This window comes from Notamacropus eugenii, chromosome 4 (genome assembly GCF_028372415.1).
Source record: "Notamacropus eugenii isolate mMacEug1 chromosome 4, mMacEug1.pri_v2, whole genome shotgun sequence".
NCBI classification, from domain to species: domain Eukaryota; kingdom Metazoa; phylum Chordata; class Mammalia; order Diprotodontia; family Macropodidae; genus Notamacropus; species Notamacropus eugenii.
In genome coordinates, this window is record NC_092875.1 from 257,728,839 (window position 1) to 257,754,552 (window position 25,714).

The window sequence follows — 25,714 nt, forward strand, 5'->3', positions numbered from 1 at the left end:
ACCCTGCAATTTATCATACAATCAAAAACAACCCATCCAACATATATATGTATATACATATATATGTACACACACACACACATAATATTTACCATCACTTCTTCTCCTGGGGCTTCTGTGTTTGATACAATTAAATTCTGTTGAGCTATATCTTCTGGAAAACATTTTTGTACTGTCTTCTTAGTGGTAACACAGAAACACGTAAACAGGACACCTAAAACAAAATACTTGAGTTAAACCTCCCATTTGACTTATTGGATGGATTCTTAGCTTATTGGGAGAAGTGTGAATTTTTCTCAAGAACTTTGCTACCTCTTACAATTGAAAAAAAACAAAACAAAACAACACCTCCTATTGGTATAGATATATTGCGAAAGAGAATCGTGAACTTTATAAAAAGATGTTAAATTAATTCATATATTTTAGTTTCTGTATCTAGGTAAAACAATGATTCTGTCACATAACCAAAATATAATTAGAAAGCTAAGTAAAAAATATAGAATTAGATCATGGATTCATTAATTGGTAATGCACCCAATTAGATGCTTGACATGATATATAACAAAACAGATGAATAAGTCAAGAAACAAGAGAAATATTGACTTCTATGTCCAAGTGTTGTGTTATGGACAGCTTGAAGTCCATACTTTTATGCCATGTAGTTAAAAGAAAAATAGTAAGCCTCCCAGTACATAAGTTCCTCTATGGGAGATTCATGGGAAAACAAAGGAAAATAACAAAGTAAAGGAAATAAAGCAGCTATGACTGGTACTGTTAGAACAATCCACACAAATAACATTACAGACCTTTCATAGAATTAGATCGTTTCCAGTTCTTGAGTTATTGTCAGAAATTGACACCATCTTTTCTCTGTAATTCTCCTTTGAGAAGGAGACCTTTCCAAGGTCACATAGGTGATACAAAACAGAAGAGATGAAATTGGATTCCAAGTCTTCTGACCGCAAATCCATCTCCCCCACCCCATTATCACATTATGATATGTTCCCTTTCAGGAGTATAGGAGTAGAAGCACTATTTCCACCATTTGTTTCATCATCCTGGACTCTGCTTCTCCTACTTTCTACTGTACCCTTAGCTCCTTCCCAGCTCTCCAAGTTCTCTGCCAGTTGCAAGTATTTAAAAATAAAATTAATTAAAAAAACAAAATGCTCCAAAAGCCCAGGAGATATGATTTCAACTTTTTTTTAGTATGGAACTTACATAGGGAAATGGAGACAGCTCTATGCTTTGAACATATTCATTATATCAAACTAATCTTGAAATTAAACTATTGGTGGTTTAAGTAATAATAACTGATTTTATATTGTGCTTTAATGTTTGTGAAGTGCTTTATAAATACGTTAGTTCATATTGTATGTCAACTCTACCTTATGAGTACTCTATGAAGTAGGTAGCTATCCCCATTTTGTAAATGAGAAAATTGGGGCCTAGATAAATCAATTAAGTGGCTTGCCAGGATTACAAAGCTAGGAAGTGTTGGAGGCTGGCTTTAAGTTCAGGTCTTCCTAGTTCCAAGTCCAGGATCCTCTCCACTACTCCATGCTACTTGCCTCAAAAAACAAACTGTAAGTTCATAATATAATGATTAAGAAATAGAGCAATTTTTTTTTAAAAAAGCAAATATAGACATGATCTGAATATCCAACTAGGTTATAAAACTCCTTGGAAGAACTATCTTCTATTTCTTTTCCGCCTTCTCACCTCCCTCTCTACCATTCATCAATTATATTTCCACTGCACACAAGAAATGAAATGACATGGAGAATGAGGCACATTAAACGAAGACTATCTGAAGTCTCATCCTATAGTATCCTCTCACGATGAAGAAGCCTTGGCCTCAAGGTCATATTCATAAAACTTGAGAACCTAGAGAGCCACATGTGACCTCGAGGCCACAGGTTCCTCACCCCTAGAACCTTGAAATGATTTCCAGAAAGTTGTTTTACTTCAAGGTGTCTGACTTCCACCCAGTAAGAGTGACACTATTTAAAGCGGGAGTTTCTATATTTTCAAAGTGGGCCACGTGATAAGATATCTATATTTTTCAATGTACACAAATTTATCGTATTAAGCTTTAATTACAATTACTAATAACCTGAGTGAACTGCCAAGGCACCAGTAAGTTATAAGACAATCGTGGGCAGTTGGAGCTTAGTATCTACTGCCTTATGTGTGCTTCCTAATTAGGTTAAAGGCATGCGAATGGTCTCAGGTAGGCTCCAGGGTCAAGCAAATTGGAGTGGTTGATGGGGCACCTGTTAGATGTTGGAAGTTTAAATAATTAAATAGAAAAGATTCAAGGCAGAGTCAACATGGAGCATTAAGCAGAAAGAGAACTGGATTTGAATTCGGAAGACCTGGGTTCAAGCCTATTACTTACTCCCTGTGCAAAGTTATAGGCAAGTGACAAGTACTCTGGACTTCAATTTGCTCATATCCAAAGTGAGGATTGGATTAGATCACCTCTGAAATTTCTTCCAGATTTAAATGTATGATCCTATGATCCCATAGCAGAGTAATAAGCCATAACATAGACTCTTGCATTTAATTTTAAGAAAATTACTACTTCATATCTGAATAGCCCTAGAAGGCAAATTGTCATATCTTTCTGAATTATTGGTGAAATATAATTTTCATTTTCCAGATCAATGTTCCAGTACATAATCTGCCAACTAAAACAGAAGGATAACTCTATGGATAGTCAAACGTAGATTCAAGTAGCCTACTCAGGAATGTATCTCCCTTCTTTTTTTTTCTTAAGGAAGACAATGAGTAACCTTAAGTCTATAGCCAGAAGGTGGTCTAAGTGACTTACAGAAACGTTCCTAGGGAATTACAAGATGAGGTGCACTTCTTTTTTGGTAGTGTGGGATACAGATAATCCCCAAAAGAACAATTGTAGCTTTAAATTAAGTTATTGTTCAACCACCTCCCTCAAGTAGGTATTGCCCAACCCCAAGTTTCTTCACATCTATAAAGTGACAGGATGGTACAGCATGAAATCTAAGTCACCATCTAGTTCTGTAATTCTATTTCTTTAGAAGTTCATAAATTGGATGATATTATGAAAAGATATTGATGATCACAAAAAACCCCACATTTAATTTAATTTGAGGAAAGACAAGATAAATAATTATACTTACACAGTAGCAATGCAGAACCCAGCACCATTGAAAGGATAGCCCATTTTCCAAGATGTACATTTGAAGGTGTTATATCTCTCACGTGAGTCATCTTACAATCACTCGGTAAAGTACAATCACACAATCTGACTTGTAATTGAGATATTTGACCTTTGCTATGCCGATCTAACACTCTAATGGGCACTGAATAAACATCACTCTTGAGACCTTCCTTTGGATGAATTATTACAGATGTATCTGAGAGAAGAGAAATGTTGACACAATATTAACAAAACTTTTCAATGCAAGTTAATAACCAAGTTATGCATTTTGATAGAAGTTCTTAGAAAAGTCAAAAAGTTAAAAAGAAAAGTCAGTTAGTTGGGTATTTTTATTTGAGGTTACTCATTTATTTTGAGGATAACAGAAATAGAATTCTCCCTTAACTTTTAGAGAAAAGCTCATTCTCTATTTGACATTAATATTTAAACAGCAAAACAAAAATACTACATATTTTTATGTGAATATTAGCACTTTTTGTTCTTAAAAGTCTTATTCATTAAAGGATTTGCAGAGTAGGGAAGTATAAACAATGCTCTGTAAATAACACATGTGCATCCTTTCAAAATATCTGAGATTGTCACAAACTAATGCTAACAACTTTCATTACAATAAGAAAAGACAAGGATTTTAGAGGATTACAAGTGGAAATATTTCATATCTTTACATACCGGATTTTTTTTGTAATGTCCAAAATTTACTAAACTGATTATCCAATGAAAATTGAAAAGGTGGACCATTTGTTGGGCCATCATGATCCACAGCTTCTATTATGCCACCTTCATCCCCATGACGGCAAATTGTCACTTCTTTGGGAATTTCTGGGAAATGATCATTTTCATCCTCTATACGTACTACCAATGTTCCAGTGCATGATCTGCCAGCTAAAACAGAAACATAACTCTTAGATTAAAACTGATCAGCTTCAGTTCATCATTATTATATTAAATTATCAGATCTACAATTAAGATAGCTAGATAGCACAGTGGAAAAATAAACAAAACACAGAGCCTAGAGTCAGGAATACCTAAGTTCAACTCCATCCTCAGAAATTTACTAGCTTTTTACCTCAATTTCCTCAACTGTAAAATGGGGATAATACTCCTAGAGTTGTTGTAATGATCCAATGAGAAAATATTCACAAGTTGCTTAGTTCAGTGCCTGGCACATAGTAGGTACCATATAAAAATGATAATTATTATAATTATTATTATTAATCTCTGCCACTCATTAGCACCATGACTTTCCACAAAAGTAACCTAATCTCTTTGAGACTTAATTTGGGCAGAGGATGGCTCAATTGATTCAACAGAGGAACACAGTAGCTGATCTTAAAGGTTTTTGTTGGTGCTAAGAGCAAAAAACATTCATAAAGTCCTTAAAAATTAATGTCATCTCAAAGTAAATTCAAAATTATTTTTAATTGTTTTCCTCATTTCATTAAATAGGCAACATTTACCCCATTTTAAATATATTTTACTGTTGCTATGACTGAATGCTAAATTTACAACAAATTTACAATGAGGAGATTGGACTAAATCATCTTAAATTCCTTTGTTGCTCTAAATCTACTATCTAGGAACATATTTCTTTGTTCACACTTCAAATATTTATTTATCTAACAGTGCTGAACTGGATCAAAGACCATTGATGAAATTTCTTATATATAACAACAGAGAGTTAACCTTTTCATTTTCATTTGTGATCAAAACATAAATTAACAAACTAATTCTTAGTTCCAGGAATTGAACAAATATAGGTACAGCTGATTAACACTGTTCTTCCCTGATTGGACAATAACCATCTATTCCTCATTTACATATATATGTATGTAATCATATAGGTATTATTTTTAATATATTATTAAAGCCATTGCTTTAAATTCCATATGACTATAATCCATGTTCAGGTTGATAAAATCTCAAAATCAACATTGTACAAGGAAGTATTTAGAGAATATTTCATATTTGAAAAAGAGAATCTTATTTTTTCCATGACTTTAATCAATGAAATAGGAAACCACTATACCTATTTAAAATGTTTTTCTGTTCAAATATATTTTAAAGTGTTTAGGAAAAAGGGGGCCAGTACTCTTTTAAAAATAAGTCTGTGCCAATGGTTTTTGACAGGATGTGTAACTACTATATGCTACTTCACAGGATAAGGAAAAGGATTTGGAAAATCTTACAACAATATATAAGTATTGACAGAAATTAATTTTATGAATAGGCTATATGAAGATATAACTAGATGACAAAGGAAAGACAACTAGGTGAGAAGAAACCTTCTGATTGGACTGGGAGAGCCATTCCAAGGCTAATGTACATATAACTTTATATTTGTAGGATTATTCCCTTTTATTCAACTCTAGGTAGGGTTTGGATTAGATGACCTTCCAAATCTGAGATTTCCATATGTTCCTGCCTGAAAGGCAAAGGCTATCTTCTTTACATGTATGGTCCCCAAATCTACCTATCCAGCCCTAGTTTTCCTCCTGAGCTCTAGTCCTGCAACAGCATGTGTTCATCCTTCATTGCCGAAGAAGATCATGCCATCAGAGAAATGATGACATGACTTGCACTTGACTTTGTTTTGAGTGAGGGAGGGCTGTGCAGGTCACCAGCCTCACTCCTCCTCCAGAGCCATCTGAATCCAGTGACCAGATATTCATCAGGATGACTGGAAATGACTCAGGATGAGGCAATTGGGGTTAAGTGACTTGCCCAAGGTCACACAGCTAGTGAGTGTCAAGTGTCTGAGGTGAGATTTGAGCTCAGGTCCTTCTGACTCCTGCACTGGTGCTCTATCCACTGCACCACCTAGCTGCCCCAATCCTGCAATAGCAATGGCCTAATGGACTCTATACCTGGATGATTTGTGGACATAGCAAATTCACCATGATCTTTCCCACTAAACCTGGCCACTGGCAGCAAGGTGGTGCAGTGAATAGAATGCTCGTCCTGGAGTCAGGAAGGTCTGAGTTCAAATCCAATCTCAGATACTTATTATCTATTCGACTCTGGGCAAATCACTTAATCTCTGCCTCCCTTAATTTATTCAACTGTAAAATGGAGGTCGTAATACCTACCAGAGTTGTGAGGATCAAATGAGGTTTTTATAAAGCATTTAGTACAGTGCCTGGCATGCAATAAGCACTTTTTAAATTCTTGCTTACTTCCTTTCTTCCTTTTAAGACGTATTCCTCCCCCCACCCTCCCTACATTGCAATCAAATCGCCCTATTGTCTGGGTCCTAAACTTGGCAATATAGCTCCCTCATCTGTGCCTTTGCAAAGGGAGCTCCTTATACTTAGATTACACTATTCTCTCACCTGTCCCTCTTAGAATTCTTACTTCCCTCAAAACTCAAAGGCCACTTCATAATTCCCCTAACTGTTAGTGTACTCTCCACTTAAATTGTCTTGCATTTTCTTCTGCTCCCTAGGAGTCTGTTTTTTGCTTGGTTTTGTTTTGACTTGTTTTCGTTGTATATCACACAGCCCTGCTCTTAAACAGGGCTAAGCAGCTCAGGGCACCCCCACACTTTGGAGAATGCCATACCTCTTAGACACAATAAATTGTAGGATTAGCCATCAGGTACAAACCATTTTCCTGAACTGCCTGATAATGTTACAAATAGCTGGGAGGATGAGTGGAAGGAGTCACTCTTTAACCCTCAGTGGTTACTCAAGTTGTCCAGAATTGTTACACTAGGTGACCACTGTAGTTCATACAGACGTGATAACTTATCAGGGAGTGGCACAGCTGGCCTGTCTGATACTGACACAATGATTTTTCTGTAAAGGAGTATTTCCATGAAAACTACTATGCAGTTCATGCCAAATCCTTGCAGACTTTCTTTACAGCAGCAGCATAAAGAAGTTTGGATTGGAATACTTATCCCAATGATCACTGAAGGGTTAAAAGATTTCTTATACATCCCATATTTTATGAAATCATTCTTTTTTTCAAGATCATGTCCCACTTGTGAAAATTTTATCTCTGGGCCTCAAATAGACATGTATCTTAAAGGTATGTGTTTAATGTGCACATGGTAACAGTGAAAAGTGATTTTAATCTCATCTTTGAACAATAGAGAGACATGTTAAAAAAATGACTTGACAAAAAGATGCAATTGTGGCTATGTTCAACACTCACTAAAATTCAACATTTTTTATTTAAATTGTAATTTTGTATATTGTGCCATGCTAACCTGAGATGACATGATAAAAAAATATGAATGTCATCAGTAAAAGTCAAAACCTCAAACTTTTTTGAAAAATAAATAAATAAAATCTTTAATGAAAATTCATATGGGAATATTATCAAATATACCAATCATGAGCTGCATGATAACATAATCTTAAGTGTTATAATATTGAGCTTTCTTATGAATTTTCATGTCCTCCATTTTGGTATGTTTTTCTATGTGCTACTATATATTAGTGAGATAATAAAAGTACCAAATATGAATACAAGTATATGTGAATGTGCTTTAGATAAAAGTTATGAAGTAGACTGAATATGCTTAGCTTGCTGCAGAGAAATGAAGAGTAAAATGTAGATATTAAAAAATTTGCGTTTATATTTGTCTTTAAACCTATATAGAACCTGATTCAGTAAAATTGCTAAAATATGTAAGTGAACATTTTGAATACTTTAAAAGAAATTATATTTTTAAACTATATTAAAATTTAATTTTGTATCTCATATTCATAATCACAGTATAATGATAAATCAACATATCTCATAGATTCATAAATGTACTACTTTTTAAAGTCAAGTTCATTATATAAACAGGGACCCCAGAAAAATATTTTCCAATAGTCTGAATGCTCTGGGGCAGCCGCTATTTTTGTATGTAGTAAGTGCTTAATAATATTTGTTGAAATGAATAAGTTCAGGGATTTTTCTTTGCTGTCTTATTAAAAAAGATACAGGAGACATAGAAGAATTATAGTGTGTCTCATTACACTTAAGATTATTATAAATAAATAAGAAGCCCTAGAAAGGCAATCATAACAAACCTATATCCACCCCTCAATGTTACCTGTCCAGAAGAAAAATTAGGCAACCTTTAGTGGCTCCAGATCACAACAGTTTAAGATATATGGTACACAATGACTATGATCAAAATACAAAGGAATGGTGACATCCTAAAACATTGTACAGTTATACTGGATCTGGGTGAGTTGATGTAGGCAGTAAATGCTAAATACAGCCAAGTGGGGCTGTTTTCTTCATTTGAGAGATAAGAGGAAGATCAAAATAGTGATAAGATTCAGGTATATACCATGCTCATGTTCAATGTTCAAGGTAGAGGCAATGATGATAAATGATATCATCAAAGAATGATAAAAGAGAAGATAGGCTTATGTATCTCTTATTTAACTTCTGTTTTATAAGAAGAATGCTTTTTAGTCTGAGAATAGTAGTACAGGAATGGGTTTTAACATAAAATCCAAGATAAGGAGATGATAAGAGAGCACTTAACTGCCTTAATGAAGTTGGATCACCAGGTCCACATGAGTAAATCCCAGACAACTAATACAATTGACATATAGTAGTAGTAGTAGTAGCAGTAGTAGTAGTAGTAGTAGTAGTGGCAGTAGTAGTAGTAGTGGGGGTAGTAGTGGTAGTAGTGGTGGTAGTAGTAGTAGTAGTAGTAGTAGTAGTAGTAGTGGTGGTGGTGGTGGTGGTGGTAGTAGCAGCAGCAGCAGCAGTAGTATAGTAGCTTTATAGAAATCAATTCAAAATAGATACATTTCTTGTGAAGCCACTTTCCATGATCTTTGAAAAAAAAGGAGAATCAGAGAAGGTGCTACAGGGCTGTAGAAAGGGCAGACAAAGATTTTCAGAAAGGCAAAGAGCATGAAGTCTTCAGATTACCTAAGCTTGTAAGCACAACCTTGATTCCTAGGGAAAAAAAGGTTCAAAATAAAAGGGAAAATGCTCAAATTTGTTATTAAAGAGAGCTTGCGAGGCTTTAGAAAGTGAAATAATGAAAATGGCAGCTTCTTCAAAAACAAATCAGGCCAGATTATTTTCCTTTCCTTTTCTGACTGGGTTTTTCACGTATATGGGTAAAGAGAATATTTTAGGTACAATTTGCCTGGATTTCAGCAATATGTTTGACAAAATTTCTTTACTGTAAACTTTACAATAGATAGAAGGATGTAGACTAGAGAGAGAGAGAGAGAGACAGAGACAGAGACAGAGACAGAGAGACAGAGAGACACAGACAGAGAGACAGAGACAGAGAGAAACAGAGAGAGACAGAGAAAAAGAGAGAAAGAGAGACAGAGAGACAGAGAGAGAAACTCTCATGATTATATAACAATCTGTATGAAAAAACCTAGGGACTTTAGTAGACTATACATACAGTATGAGCGTACAGAATGACATGATGGCTAAAAAAGAGCTAAAACAATTTTAGGCTTCATTAAGAGTATCATACTGCCTGTTATAAGAGAAGTGATCATCTCTACCTTGATCACATTTAGGATACTATGTTCAGTTTGAGCCAATAATGTTTTAGGAAGAATATTGATGATTTTCCAAAGGAAGGAGGGTAGAATGCTAAACTATCAGTTGAAAAATTGGGGATGTATGGCTTAGAAAGAGAAACCTTAAGAGGTTCAAATCCTAGAAGGTGGGGCAGCTAGGTAGAGCAGTGGATAGAGCACAGGCTCTGGAGTTAGGAGGACCTGAAGTCAAATCTGGCCTCAGAAATTTGATCCATACTAGCTATGTGACTCTGGGCAAGTCACTTAATCCTGATTGCCTCACCCTCCCCCCCCCCCCCCCCGCCCAAAATACTGGAAAAATGGTCATGTTAAATAATAATAATTCACAAATTCTATAATGATTTAAGATTTAGAAAACATTATTCTTGCAACAATGGTATGAGGATGGTTGAAGAAGTGTTATTACCCCAATTTTAAAGGTAAGGAAATTAAATTTCAAAGAGATAAATTGTCCTTTCCAGAGGTGCAGAAGCATAAAGTGTTAGTAACATGATTTGTAGAATAGTCTCCTTACCTTGCATCCACTGTATGTTCCTTCCATCTATACCCCCACATTATGAGTTAAATTGTTCTTTTCAGCTCCAGAGGGCAGAATTTGGATAGTGATTGTAAAAAGGTACATTTAAGCTCCCCTATAAGGAAAGGTCTTCCTGAAAGTTAGAATTGCCCCCAAATTGAAATCATCTGCCATAGGAAATAGTGGGCACCTCATCAGAGTGAGTTTTCAAGCGAAGGCTGGATGACTACTCGCCAGGGATGTTATAGAAAGGATTTCTGTTTGGGAAGAAGCAGTAGATAATTTCTTCCAACTATGCAGTACTGCAACATATTATATTTGTCAACTATGGTACTCACCAGCATCTGTTGCAAGCACTGTGACATTGTATTGGTCATTCTTTACAAATCTTGACTCTCTATCCAGGACTTTAGTGGTTACCAAGTTCCCTGTTTTTTCATCAATTTGAAACCAATTATCTTCATCTTTTAGCTTCTTATACCTAATTAGCAGATGTAAAAAGGAAAATTGTATATTCTGTGATCCATCATTATAGGAAATGCATGTTCCCTTTCCCATATTTCCAACTAAACTACATACAAAATTAAAAATAAATATGATTAAAAAGTTATGTACCTCAAGCCCTCACTACTGTGAGTTTCTGGATCCCGTGCGGTGTATCCACGAATTTCTTTCCCAGCCGCCATGCCATCTTTAGATGCTATAACTGTTACAGGAGGCTGGCATTCAGGTCCCTCATCAGAATCTTTGACATTGACGATGACCGAAGTTGTGCAAGTTGTAATGCCTCTGGAGCTTGTTCCTTTAGAGAACTCAGCTTCATTAACTACACCAACTTGTAGAATAACTTGGCGAGTGGCTTCATAATCCAGAGGCTGTTCAATCAAATTCATCTTGTTAGTCAGTAGAAAACAATAAACACAGCAGGCCCAGTTGTTAGTTGGGCTATCATTTCTAGGCATAGCAAACAAAAAAGGAAAAAAATACAGAGCTTGATCCAAAGATGTGCTCAGAATAAAAGCTAAGATTACTAGAAACTAATTCAATTGACTTTCCAACACAAACTTATGAGGTTTAGGCAAATGTTTCCCATGTTACTTCTTATGTTTGTCTTATCATCACCAGTCTTCTTTCTCTTTTTTTAATCTCCTCTTAATCACAAATAGATATGCTGAAGTAGTGATAGAACACTACATTTTGAATAGTCTCACATTCCACATTATATGGCTTCCTCCATTTGTTTCATGCAAAGGCACAGATCATTAAGAAAGGATAAGTTCAGTAAACTAAGGAGTTCTAGTAATTCATTAAAGAACCACAGACTCACTTTGAATTTTTTGGCAAGAAGCAAAAATACTGGAAACACAACTCATCACATTCAAATATTCAAATGGCTTAGTTGAAAATTTTCCTTCAATTATGTGTGTGTGTTCATCCTTCGTTGCTGAAGAAGACCATGCCATCAGAGAAATAATGACATGACTTGCACTTGACTTTGTTTTGAGTGAGGGAGGGTTATGCAGGTCACCAGCCTCACTTCTCTCCTCCAGAGCCATCTGAATCCAGTGACCAGATATTCATCAGGATGACTGGAGATGACCCAGGATGAGGCAATTGGGATTAAGTGACTCGCCCAGGGTCACACAGCTAGTGAGTGTCAAGTGTCTGAAGTGAGATTTGAACTCAGGTCCTCCTGACTCCTGCACTGGTACTGTATCCACTGCACCACCTAGCTGCCCCTTCCCTTCAATTATATAGAAGGTAACCCATCCAAACCTGCCCATTCTGTAGAATTCATGTTATAAAAAAGGTCATCATTATTTAATTAACTACATGACATTTTATATATATGTATGTATAATATATATACTGCTATACATACATATACACATGTACATATATACACACATATACATATACACATTTACATATGTCTATACATAGATATATGTGTGTATATGTGTGTGGGTGTGAAGGTGTGTGTGTATACTCATATATGTATAGATATGTGCACATATATAACATAATTTGAAATCACAATCTAGATATAGAGCAGAGATGATAAAAACTCATCCTTGTTACTGCAGTTTGCTTACCTTGATTACACATAAGATGCCTTCATTTGTATTAGAATCAGTAGTGATTTGGAATTGTCCATTCTCATTTCCCTTTAGAATAATGTATTTAGCTCTTGAATGAGGAGTGTTGGGTAAATCCTTGTCCTCTATGTCCATTCGCAGAATTTCTACATTGATTTTGTTTTCTTCTACCTCTGTCACATACTGAAAAAAATTATTATGATTTCATTATATATATATATAATTTCTAAGAACAACACATTATTTGCACTCCCCTCCTGGCTTCAGCAAAAGAGTCACGTCAAGTCAAGTTGACAAGTATTTATTAAGTACCATGTGTCAAGCTCAATGAGTTCTAAGTGCTGGAATACAAAAAAAGGCAAAAATAATACTGGCCCCACAACAAACTCAGAATCTAAGGTGTGGGGGGCAGGCAGGGAGAAAACAACCAAACAACTATATAGTAACAAGATATACACAGGATAAATTCGAGATCACTTCAGAGGCAAGGCACTAACATTAAGGAGAACTGGGAACGGTGTTTTACAGAAAGTAGGAGGTTGGCCAAGACTTGAAGGAATCCAGAACATCCAAAAGTCAGAGATGAGGAGGAAGAGAATTCTAAATATGGGAGACAACCAGTGAAAATGACTGGAGTTGGGAGCTGGATTGTCTTGACTAAGAATAGCAAGGAAGTCACTGTCACTGGGGAGTAAGGTATAAGAATACTGGAAAGGTAGGACTTTAAAAGTCAAGCTGAAGGTTTTGTGTTGGATCCTGGAGGAAATAGGGAGTCACTGAGATGTATTGAATGAATGTGTGAGTAGGGCAACATGGGCAGACATATGCTTTAGGAAGACCAATTTGATGCTGAAAGGAAGATGCTCTGGAGTATGGCAGGAAGATCAGACTTTTACAATAGTCCAGATGTGAGGTGATAAGGGCCCATACAAGGATACTATCAATGTCAAAGGAAAAAAAGGAACATACCTGAGAGATGTCATCCAAGTAGAATTAGTAGGACTTAGAAAAAAGATTGTGTAAGACAGGATATGAGTGAGAAATTGAGGATAACCTAGAGGTTGTAAGCCTGTCTAATCTGGAGGATGGTAATACCTCTGATGGCAAAAATAAAGTTAGAAAAATGGGAAAAGTTTTGAAGAAAAGATAATAAATTGAGTTTTGGATAGTTGGAGTTTAAGATGTCTACAGAACATCCACTTCAAAATTTCCAGTAGGCAGATGACTAAAGATCTGGAGGAAAATTATGGTGAGATAAATAAATCTGAGATTCATCTACATAGTTAATAACTGAATCCATGGGGAGGTGATGAAATCACCAAATTAAACAGTATATCAAGAGAAGAGGGCTCAGGACAATTTTGGGAAAGCACCTTCAGTTATTAAGGGTGGCTATACGAAGATCCAGAAAAGGAGATTGAGGAGAAAGTGGTAAGACAGGTAGGAGGAGAACCAGAAAAGAATATCACAAAAACCTAGGGAGAAAGAGAGGATCAAGGAGAAGAGGTGATACACAGTGTCAAAGAAGGATGAGAAGAGGCCACAAAAATTAAGGACATAGATATTAAGGGTCGTCACAATTTGAAATAAAATTTTAGAGCTTTATTATGCTTAATTTCTATTTTTCTCCAACTATCAAAGTACTAAAGCCCAGATTGCTTTTTATCTCTACAAATCTTCATTATTCATTCCATACCTTGCTCCCTTCCCTCTCTTGTGAACATATATAGATATTTCTTTTTAGCAATGCCACTTTCTCTAGATAGGCTAAGTAATAATATATCAATACCAGAGGAATATATGTACATATTATTTAAAAATATATGTGTGTATATAGAGTACATTTATTTGTACAATTATAAGAAACATAGATAAGACAAACACTTCCTAAAAGCCCCAGTTTACATAAATGACTTATTAAAATAACTAATTTTACTAGAGAATCAACTAAAAAACTAGTTGAAACAATTAACAACTTCAACAAATTTGCAAGATATATAAAATAAACCACATATATCATTGGCATTTCTATTTACTACCAACAAAACTCAGCAGGAAGAAATAGAAATTCCATTTGAAATAACTGCAGACAATATAAAATACTTGGGAACCTACTTGCTTATTTCACTTTGCGTGAGTTCATATAAGTCTCCCCAGGTTTTTCTGAAACCATCTAACTCATCATTCCTTATTGCACAGTAATATTCCGTGAAAATCATATACTATAACTTGTTCAACCATTCCCCAATTAATGGGAATTTCCTCAATTTCCAAGGACTATATAAACCCAGAACAGTATGGATCAAATGACATAATTTGCAAAATGCTTAGTAAACCATAAAGTGTCATATGAATGTTAGGTAATATTATTAATAATGTTATTATTAGTAGTAGTAGAAAGATCATTGGATTCAAAGTCTGCAAATCTGATTTAAAGTCTTGGTTCTACCATTATCTAATTGTGTGGCCATGGGCAAGTGCCTTCATCTTGGTTACCCCACCTGTGAAATGAGATAAACTGGATGACCTCTATGATCTCTTCTGACTTTAAATCTTATGATATTATGATTCCTTTAGGCTTAGAATGTCATGCAAATCTACACAAAATGAACTGTTTATATGCTCACACTATTAGTTGGAAAATGAAAGATGCATTATTAATCTGGAGAATATACGTTTTAGAGTAGGACAAGGATTGATAGAAAGGTTTACAAAGAAATTGCAAGGTTTAAGCATGAATTAGATATTGTGAAGTTCATTTGCAAAGATTTTTGGACCACAGTTTTTGAAAAACAAATTGATAATCTAAGGACAAATCATCAGGGTATCTATGTGCTTCAAGACAACAAATTTCAACTCCTGACTCAGATGTAGGCAGGAAAACAGTATTTACATCATGTTCCTAAGTATTTAGCATTCACAGGTGGCTTAATCAGAGATGGTTTAGCAAATCTGGTGATAAAAAAATATTGTGACAGTTGGAGTATCAGCAATGCCAGCATGTAAATTTCAAGTGATGATACAGAAGATGTAATGTACTCAAATGCTTCTACAATGTAAAGCGATTAAATTGTTCACGTATAAAAATTTTTGAGTAGTAACTTTTGACTTACTGGCATTATCATCAGTTTCTACAGTACTTTGATGTATGTAAGCTATATGTTAATTTATTAGATGGTGTAATATTCACTCTCAAATAAGATTACCACAATATATATGTGTGTATGTGTGTGTGTGTGTGTGTGTGTGTGTGATCTGATGGAACAGGAGAGTATCAAAGAAAATTTTACTGAGACACTACACTCTAGCTATATAACACAATATACCAAATTCAACTTAATTTCATTTAAAAAATTTATCAAGTAAGCACAGCAACCAAGTAACATTTTTTGTGCTTCTGCTCCACTGGTTCATGATAATATTTATTTGATATTGAAAAGGTAAGCAAAACTAAAGTCTTACTGAACTGGCAGAGAAAAAAGTTATCATTTGTACACATTTTTAATAATAAAGTTCAAGGAAAAAGACTAAATTGGATTTTTAAAAAGATGGAGGTATATGTTAAAATGAGAAATGTTCATATTTGTATGAACACGCTTTGTATTTTAAGTCTGGTCATGGAACTACAAAAACTAAGACTGGAAGAGGTTTTCTGGAATCAGCAAGGGTGGAAAGAAAGGAGGTAAATCTTTGAAAAAAACAGATGAAGGAAATTAAATTGATGGGTTAGATACTAGATTTGATAAATGGTTAAAGGACTATCTCTAAAAATACAAAAGACCAATCAGGATGACTCTTCACATGCAAAGGTTATTTGTCCAAGTCAATTTCACTACATTCGGGAAATGAGTAATTGAGAATGTTCATTCCTCATACTAGGTAACAGGAATATTCAGTTCCAACAACTTTAAACATGTTGCATATATTAAAATTTCTCTTATATTAATTACTCCTTATAGGTTTACCAGTGGTATGCAATAAAAATTGTTTGATTTAAAAAAAAAAAACCTGGACTGAAAGTAACTTGTACAAAGGAAATTATTTCACCCTTTAACTTCCTGAAGCAGTTATAAACTATATTACTTCATTACTTACATGAGTCAAATAAATCATGTTGTTTTTTTTTTTATCCAGCTGGGTTTTGGGATTTATGAGTAAAATGGAACTTAGAAATCCTACTTCCTGCACACTACCTCCTAATTCTTTCACTTTTGTCTCTAGCTCACTCACACTAAACTTGATATTTGCCCTTTTTATGACATATATTCTCTTGATTCCTTCCTTTTCTTTTAGTCTATCTTTCTCCTCCATCTACATTCACCCTTGTGCACATGCACTACCTGCTCTCAACCTTTGGTTGAGCCTCCCAAGTTGGATACATGGTACCTTGACCCCAACATAGTAATGTCATTTTTGGTCCTTTTCAAGAATGAAAGACAACAACCAACCAACTATTCACTTTTGACTCAATGGTCTACTAGTTGAATGATTCATAGTTACTACTCTAGAATTCCTTATTCCTTTAACTTCCCATTATTCCATTATTTCAAACATACCAATCATCTGCCTGTAGCCTTACGAGTTTATTTCAAGGAGAAGGGAAAGGTCCTTTCAGTGAAACTAAAGATTTCTTCAAAGATAACAGGAAGGCAGAATTCTCTCAATATTTTGGAACTTTTGACCCATCCATTTGGAGGTAAGAGCATTATCATGATATTTCTGTCAAAGTATTATTTTCTTAGCAGATAAATTCTGCTACTATATGTAGTATCAAGAATAAACAGAAGTCATCTATAATGAATGTTCATGGTCTCATAAATCTGAGATGGCATGGGGGTTCAGTATGAAACTTACAGAAGTTTTTCGGAAAGTTGGAGCATTGTCATTTTCATCTCTAATATCAATAGTCAGTACTGCTGTACTTGATAAACCAAAACTCTGGCCAGCCATATCTCGTGCTTCCACATGCAACTTATATGTAGGACACGTCTGAAAAAAAGTATCAAAGTCTGTAATGTTCCTCATTCCTTTAAGAGACAAATCCTCAAAGTCAGTATGCACATCCTTTAATGTAACTTGCAACATTTTGGGGACAAGTAACAATAACAGCTCGCATTAATACAATATTAAGATTTACGAAGTCTTTTCTACATATTATCTCGTTTAATCCTCACAGCGACCTAGGGAAGTATGTGTTGTTATTATCCCTATTTTAGAGGTGAGAAAACTAAGGCTGAGAGGTTAAGTGACATACAACTAAGGGACATACAGCTAAGTGCGTTGTGAGCACAGCTTAGTCTGAGGCTAAATTTGAACTCAGGTCTTTTTGACTCCAAGTCCAGCACTCTACTCATTGTTCCATTTAACTGCCTTACATTCATGAAGGCCAAGTAATAGGTATAACAACAAATTGAAAAGCAATATTTTTAAATCCATTTGGTAGGTCAAGACAAAACGGAGGAAGCTTTGATCTACTTGCTAAATAGGATGATCAGAAAATAGTTCTAAATGCTAATTTTAAGTGGTTCTTGAAAAGTTTTAGGTGACATTCAATGTATTGCTCCTTTTTTTTGGAGTTTCCCACTTCTTTGGAATTGTTTCAGTCTCAATTATGCAGAAGGCATAGGCAGAAGCTGAGCAACTTGGCTATTTCCTTTCTTTCTCCACTTAATTTACAGTTTCTTAGATTTTTGCTTGGCTATTTTCAGGTCCTACATATTTTTTTTTTGCTTCCTCTCCTCATTTCCTCCATTAAGTCAGGCTATTCCATTTCCGATTTTTAAGAGAATATAGAGAAGGAAGCTTCATCACATTTTCCATCTCAATTTCACTATGTAAAATTTTTGATTTGCTAATATTTACATCAATTTTATAAGTGGTCTTTTAAAAAAATTTACCTTTTCCTAAATTTCCTTTTCACTTTAGACATACAACCTACTTGGTTTCATCTTTTGATTTTTTATTTTTCAATCTCATGTTTTTGTTTCATCTGCTAGTCTAAAAACTTGCCTTTTTAGATTGCATAGTTTATCTTTTATGTTCCAGAAACATTGGTACAACACTGGTGCAACTTTTCACCTCTCCTTTGAAATCTCTTCAAAGTTTTCTTTTTTTTAAGTAGCTTGCCCATTGTTCTGAGTGAATTATTAATATATTAACAGAACCAATCTAAATTCACACAACCTCCAATTTTGCCAACATGAGTATACCAATTTTGTGAATAATAGCTGATTTCCACCATCAAGTTTATGCTTTCATAAAGAGAAACTGAGAGGTAAAGAGAGAGATCAAAGAGGTGATAATGCTTATGACAATGACCTTCCCAAGTCCCCTATGTCCTTTCAAACACATTGGAATCATACAAATAAAAGTTCGGAGAACAGACAACAAACTTATTAGCCATCAAACTCAACAGATACCCCAAAAGCAACCTCATAGAGGCCAGATGGCCATCCCAGTTGTATTGCTCATTGTATACATAGCATTGATCAGGAAACTGGAAAATAATTTACTTCTCTGTCAGGTGGCAATATAGTAGTGATCACACCCGTATCTGGATGGATTGCAAAATGCTTTGGGTTTTCTGGAATTTGCTTCAGAATGGTATATTTCAGACGAGTATGTAGTGTATCAGGTTCATCCCTGTCGGTGGCCACCACCTGTCCCACTGAGGTACCTGGAGGGATAAATCAAATTTTCTTAAACAACTGAATGAGTGATAAAATTTAATATTTTTTTATAGAAATGTGGTTGTAGATAATTCTTTCCAAAATGGCAGGAATAGAAGAATGTTTTTACAGAATGGTTGAGGGTCATATTCTGAAAGTTCTTAGGTTCTCTACATAGTCTTAAGATGATCTTCAGTTAGATGGCTCTTTTAATTAATGTAGTTTGGATTCTACTTCATTTACATGTTTCTTATTCCTGTGTAAGAGTGTTTCTCATCCACCTCCAGAGAGAGAATTGGTGAACTCTGAGTGCGAATTGAAGCATACTTTTCACTTTATTTTTCTTGCTTATTTGTCTTCACATGGCTAATATGGAAATATATTTTTCATGACTTCATATATATAATTTATATCAGATTGCTTGTCTTCTAAATGCATGGGGGAAGGGATGGAGGGAGGGAGAGAATGTAGAACTGAAAAAAATTTTAAACGAATGCTAAAATAAAGTATATATATATATATCAAGAATCAAAAACTACTCTTTTAAAATATATATATATATATTTTAAAAGAATATTTCTTCTCTAGTTTCCTGATTTTTGGCTGGCCAATGCACTCTTATAGGTCATCACTATGTAGAAACAAAGAATGACTAGAATGAAGATAAGGAGTGGTACTGTTTTTGATGAAGAATCAATGAATTGTAACTTCATTTTTTAAAAAATTGAAATAAAAACTATATTAACTTACGTCAGTAGCAAAAATACAGATGTTATGTTATACACATTATTGACTCAAGACACCAACGTGTGGACTTTCTTTGGATGCTCATGGACTACCTCAAGACTATACTTTGAGAATTACTGATTTATTTAATATTCCATTTGTAAAAATAAATCATTATTGAAAATTTGTGCCTTATGAGATTACTAACCTTCATATTTCCCTTGCTAATATTGTCTTTTTTGTAATATGTGTCCTTTTGAAAAAGAATGATTATGCCCATATTCATACATTTTCTCTTTCAAGAATCTTGACATATGTGATGGCAAAACGCAGAAATATTTTTGCTTATTAACATAATTACTTATTGTTACATTGTATATTAGCATTTTAAAATACTTAAGGTTTCAAAAATCATTTGTATCTTTTGAGTATTTTCTTTGGGGTTCATGATAACCATAACGTGCTCATTGATGGCTTCTCTGATTTTTTGTAATTCATATTTGCTCTGCATGATGTATAAGAAAACTATATTCCTATAGAGGTTGCTTTATTAAGTTTTTCAATTTAGAATTTGCCATTGCAAATAAATATTACAGATCTGAGACATGTTTATATTCTGTTCCTTTATAGGATAACTAGGAGGTAAAGTAGTATAATGAGAAAAGCACAGATTGAGCTTGTTGTTAGAAGAACTTGGACTGTAAGACTGTCTCTCAATTATTAACTGTGTGATCATGGGAATGCAGTTTGTATTCAACTTCAAGTTACTCATCTTTAATATGTAGATAATAATATCTACTTCATAAGGTTGTTATGAGGATCAAATGAGATGATGTACATAAGGCAAATTGCAAACCTTATATAAATGTTACTTACTTTTTTACAAATGAAACATCAAATAAATCAGTAATTTTTAAAGTATAGTCTCAAGATAGTCCATGAACATCCAAAGAAAGTCCACACGTTGGTGTCTTGAGTCAATAATGTGTATAACACATACTGTTCTTATCCCTGCTAATTAACAAAAATAGCATAACCCCCTAAGAAAACTTAGTGGTTACTTGAGTTCAGTATTAACATACAAAGAGGATTCTTATACTCACTAACTTTTCTTAGATGTCTAGACCAGTTTTAAATTACCTAGTCAATTACCATTTAAAAATACAGGATCTAATAATAATAATAATGATAACAATAGCCAGTATTTATACGATGCTTTAAGTTTCATAAAGTTTCAAATAGTATCTCTTTATCCTCACAACAACCTTGAGAGAGATAGTTTCTATTATTAATCCCATTTTATGGAAGAGAAAACTTAGGTAACTTAGTTACCCAGAGTCACACAGCTAGTGTCTGAAGCAAGTTTCAAAATCAAATCTCCCTTATTCCAAGTACTGTTTCACCCGATTGCCTCAAAAGATTGCCTATGAACTGTAATCCATAACCTGGGAGATAGGCATCATTCTATTTTGTTTTTCTATTTTTTTTTTCTGAATTATCATCTTTTGAATTGGTATGGATCTCGTCTAAGATATCCTATAGTAAGTATCATGGGTCATAGCACAATCAGCTTACTTTCGACCAAAAATAGGAGCATCTGGAAGATATCATCATCTCTCATTTGAAAGCTGTTCATAATGTCCTTCCTGATAGTGATGATCACACTTAGTAACTATATAGCTCACAGTTTTATACCTCCCTTAATACTAACAGAGAATTATTGAACTAAACTCTTCTATATTTACATCTCTCAAAGATTCTACCAATTTTAACACATACATGGGATACATATTCTAGGAAGGGAAAATTTAGGATGGCTTTTTGTTCATTCAAATGCTTCCTTAATAACAAAATAAATATTAAGGTCTCTCCCAACCTTTGATTCTACAATGAGATCCTCTATTCTATTTGTCTTTTAGTAAATTGCATTATTATAAAGATGTGGTCTGCAATAGAAACTGATTGATAAAATCTTGCCTGTTCCTTTCATATATATATATATACACACACACACACATACATGAATACACATACATATACACATATGTATAATTATATATAGGTATTTATAAATATTTGTGTGTATATGTATATATATAATCAGAGATAACCAAGATACTAGTAATAATTAGTCTCAAAATATTTTATGGCAGTGAGAAAGTAGGCACATGAATCAATCATTAATGATGGCTACTTGGTTACTTATTATTTGGAAGTAACAGTATTGCCCATATTTTTTCCCGTTCTTGTTATGTTCCTGTTTTTATGAAGGTTTAAACCTGTTTTGTAAAACTCTTTGGCTTCTAGCATAGACCTCTTTGTGCATATTTTAAGTTGTCTAATTGTTCTTCCTATCTTTTTCGTGCCATTCCCACTTCCTTTTATATTGTACTTTGGTTTCCCAAGTGTTAAAATAGAAATGTGATTATTTTACTGTCATCAAAAATTATAATAATTCACCAGAAAATGCTGGGGAACTTGTTTTGTTTTAAATATATTTTTTTCCTTCTTGTTTATGTTAAAGTATTCTTGGGAAGTTTCAATTTAGTTCTGTCTCATGCTAAATTTTCTTTTCCCTTTCCATGGTTTTTCACTGTTTTGTATTAGGAAGTTTTCATATCTCTTCCATAATGTTCTGCAAATGAACTTATCTTGCTTCCATGGGTCTTTATTTTGAAAGAGGAATAAGTGATTGATGGCTGGGGTGGCTTCTGAGTAATCTTGGCCTGTTCATTATGGTACTTTTTATATTAACTAACTTTTTCACATTCTAATGAGGGAGACATAATTAAATATGGACATATATATATGCAAGCTAAAATTTATACATGTAATATAAATTGGAGGGAATTTAACAAAGGGAAGGCACTAGCATTAAGGGAATGACACCCCTCCCCTCCCAAAAAGAGACAGCTCTTACTTTATAGTGACTCACATTCTAACGAGGGAGACAAAATGCAAACATGTACAAACGTGTGTCTATATATGCAGGATAAATTGCAGATAACTTCTCGGAGGTAAGGTACTACTATTAAGGGAATGACACCCTACTTCACCACCCCCAAATAGGAAAAAAAGGTCTAGTATATAATGGGGGAGACAGCATGCAATTAAATATGACACCAATGGGCCCCTGTCTAAGGGCTCTTCTGGACCCCCCTAGCTTTAGAGCGATTATCAATAGTTAACTGTTGCTGTTTCCCATCCAGCCTGCCCTGACTACTTCTTAAACAGGGCTGTTCAATGAATGGGCATTACCTCACCCTAAGTGAGAACCTGCAAAGACCTTGGCCTGAAGGTCCCAAGGTCTCCCAGTGCATCCTGGTTCATCTCCAGTGATCCTGATGAATGTTTGGTCACTGGATTCAGGTGACTCTGGAGGAGAAGTGATGCACAGCCCTCCCTCACTCAAAACAAAGTCAAATGCAAGTCATGTCACCATCTCTGATGGCGTGGTCTTCTTCAGCAACCAGGGAGGAACACAGCTTTTTCAGAGAAATGGTGATAACCAGGATGACTATTTATCTTTAATCCAATTCTCATTTTTAATCAGCAGTGTGTTTAAACATGTCAAAATGGAACTGATATAATTTACAGAATGGGTCATTTTTTTTCAAATTTAATACTGCTTTTTATTTCTATTCTAATTTCTCATTGGTCTGACAACAGATAGCTGATTCAGGAATGATACCTAGATATTCATAAGCTGTTTCTATTCTGTCAACATGAAATTAAAATCTGACTTTTGTTGTTCATGTTTTTTGGTGCTTATCATGCCCAGTGCCTTTCAACTAAATTTTTAAATAAAATATTCCTGATATACAGGTTTGGGGCTACTCAAAATCCTTCCAGCTTGGAGTCATATTTCACTCTATATTGTTAGCCATCTTCACTAGATCCCTCCTTTGCACTTAAGCCAACAACTATCAAGCTGTAAGTTAATTGGTTTAGAAGATCTTGTTGAGTTTTTCCTAGAATATATCTATTTAATTTTCTTCAACATGGGCTCACATGTAAATTGCATTTAACTGAATTGTGGTCATCTTGCCTATAGTCAACATGAGCACTGAGCATGAAATGATTAAGTGTCCCATGAAATGATTTTTCTTCTTGCCTTTGAGTGCTCAATGAAACCAACTCACCTAACTCCTTTAATTGCAACTCCAAGGAGGACCTGCGAGTTATCCTCTAATTTGGTTATAATTTCATCATGTCTTATGGCTTTTTTATACCAAGAATATGAGCATATATATATATATATATATACGTATTATACATAGGTATACATTGTGTGCATATATGTATTCATATGTAGATGTAGATGTGTATACATACACAATATGTGTACTGTGTACATATGTATATGTGTATTGCACTCAATAATATATATATACTATGTGTATATATAACAATATATGCACATATGTATAGATGTATTGTCAGTCAATAATAAGCATTTATTGATCACTTGCTTTGTGCCAGACACTGTACTAAATGCTGGGGATATTTTTTAAAAATGTGAAAAATAGTTTCTGCCTTCAAGGAACTTGCAATCAAATAGGGGAGACCAGGTAAATAATTCAGTACACATAAGATACATCCAATAAAAATAGAAGGTAAATGTAGAGGGGAAACTACTGAGAAAGGCTCCCTGCAGAAGGTAGAATATGAGCTAAGTTTCGAAGAAAGCCAAAGAAACTAAGAGGTAGAGATAAGCAGGCAGAGCATTCCTAGCATGGGAAAAAGTTAGGTCAAAGGCAAGGAAATGGAATATTGTGGGCTAGAAACATTAAATGTAGCTGGATCATTGTGTATATAGAAGAAAATAAAGTATAAGAAGATTGGGAAGTTAGGAAGTGTCCAAGTAGTGAAGAACTTTAAATGTCAAACTTTATATTTGATTCTGGGAGTAAAAGGAAACCATTGGAGTTTAGTGATATGATTTGGCCTGTGCTTTAGAAAAAAAATACTCTGACAGCTGAGTGGATGATGGCCTGGGGAAGTCTTGAGGAGAAACGATCTGAGTGAGGAAGGTGAGGTAAGGAGTGGGAAAAGACTTGAAAGAGAACAATTGGAAGACTATTACAATAATTGAAACGTAATGACCCAATGTGATATTTGTATGACCAGAGAGGAGACATATACATAGGATTTGCTATTAAGGTAGAAATGGCAAGGTTTGGCAAGGTATTCAGTCAATATGTAGTATGAGTAAGAGTGAGTAGTTGAAAGTGGAACTTAAGGATGGTGGTGCCCTCAACAGTAATGGAAAGTTCAGAAGATGAAAGTTTTTTGAGGAAAGATGAAAAAATTCTATTTTGTACATGTGGAGCACCTCTGAGTTCAAACTAATCCATTGGTAATACAAGAATGGAGCTCAGAAGAGAGAATAGGTGTGGGAATGTAGACCTGGGAATGATATACATAGAGATGACAATTAGGATTTGATGAGATCATCAAGGAAAATAACGTAAAGCAAAAAGAGGACCAAGGAAAAATCAGTTCAACAAGCATTTATTTGGTACATACTACATATCAGACACTGTGTTAACCGTGGTTTTAAAAAGACAGAAATGAAAGCAGTTCCTGTGCTCAAAGAATTTCTATTCTACTTGAGGAAAGAAATACAAACACAGCTAGTGTAATTAAACGTAAATATCTATCGTAAGGAATCAGGAAAGACCCCTTAAAGGAATGACACTTGAGTCAAGTTGTGAAAGTAGTGAAGTGGAGTAAGAGGTAAGAGGTAAAGAGGGAGAGGCATCCAGGAAGGGATGACAGATCAAACAGGGGCCTGGAGGTGGGCGATGGAATGGCAGTGTGGTTTTCATGGAACACAGAATCCAAAACATCAGCCTCGAATATTGGTTGCAGACATATTGTGAGGGATTTTAAATGCTCCAAAGAGCAGTTTCTATTTGATTCAAGAGGCAACAGAGAGTAATTGAAGGTTTTTCAGCATGAGAATAACATGG

The 25,714-nt window shown here is 34.6% G+C and overlaps 1 protein-coding gene across 2 annotated transcripts in view; it reads right to left on the reverse strand.

The window, feature by feature from the left end:
* The window catches only part of DSC1 (desmocollin 1), a 46,142-nt gene that overhangs the window by 7,189 nt on the left and 13,239 nt on the right, over positions 1–25,714 (reverse strand). For both annotated transcript variants that reach the window (XM_072604471.1, XM_072604472.1), the window contains exons 7-14: positions 18,858–19,021; positions 17,200–17,334; positions 12,343–12,528; positions 10,862–11,121; positions 10,585–10,727; positions 3,875–4,087; positions 3,165–3,401; positions 93–214 (exon numbers count right to left, since the gene is read on the reverse strand). In XM_072604471.1, coding sequence (XP_072460572.1) covers positions 93–214; positions 3,165–3,401; positions 3,875–4,087; positions 10,585–10,727; positions 10,862–11,121; positions 12,343–12,528; positions 17,200–17,334; positions 18,858–19,021 — 1,460 coding nt within the window. The remainder of the gene's footprint in view (positions 1–92; positions 215–3,164; positions 3,402–3,874; positions 4,088–10,584; positions 10,728–10,861; positions 11,122–12,342; positions 12,529–17,199; positions 17,335–18,857; positions 19,022–25,714) is intronic.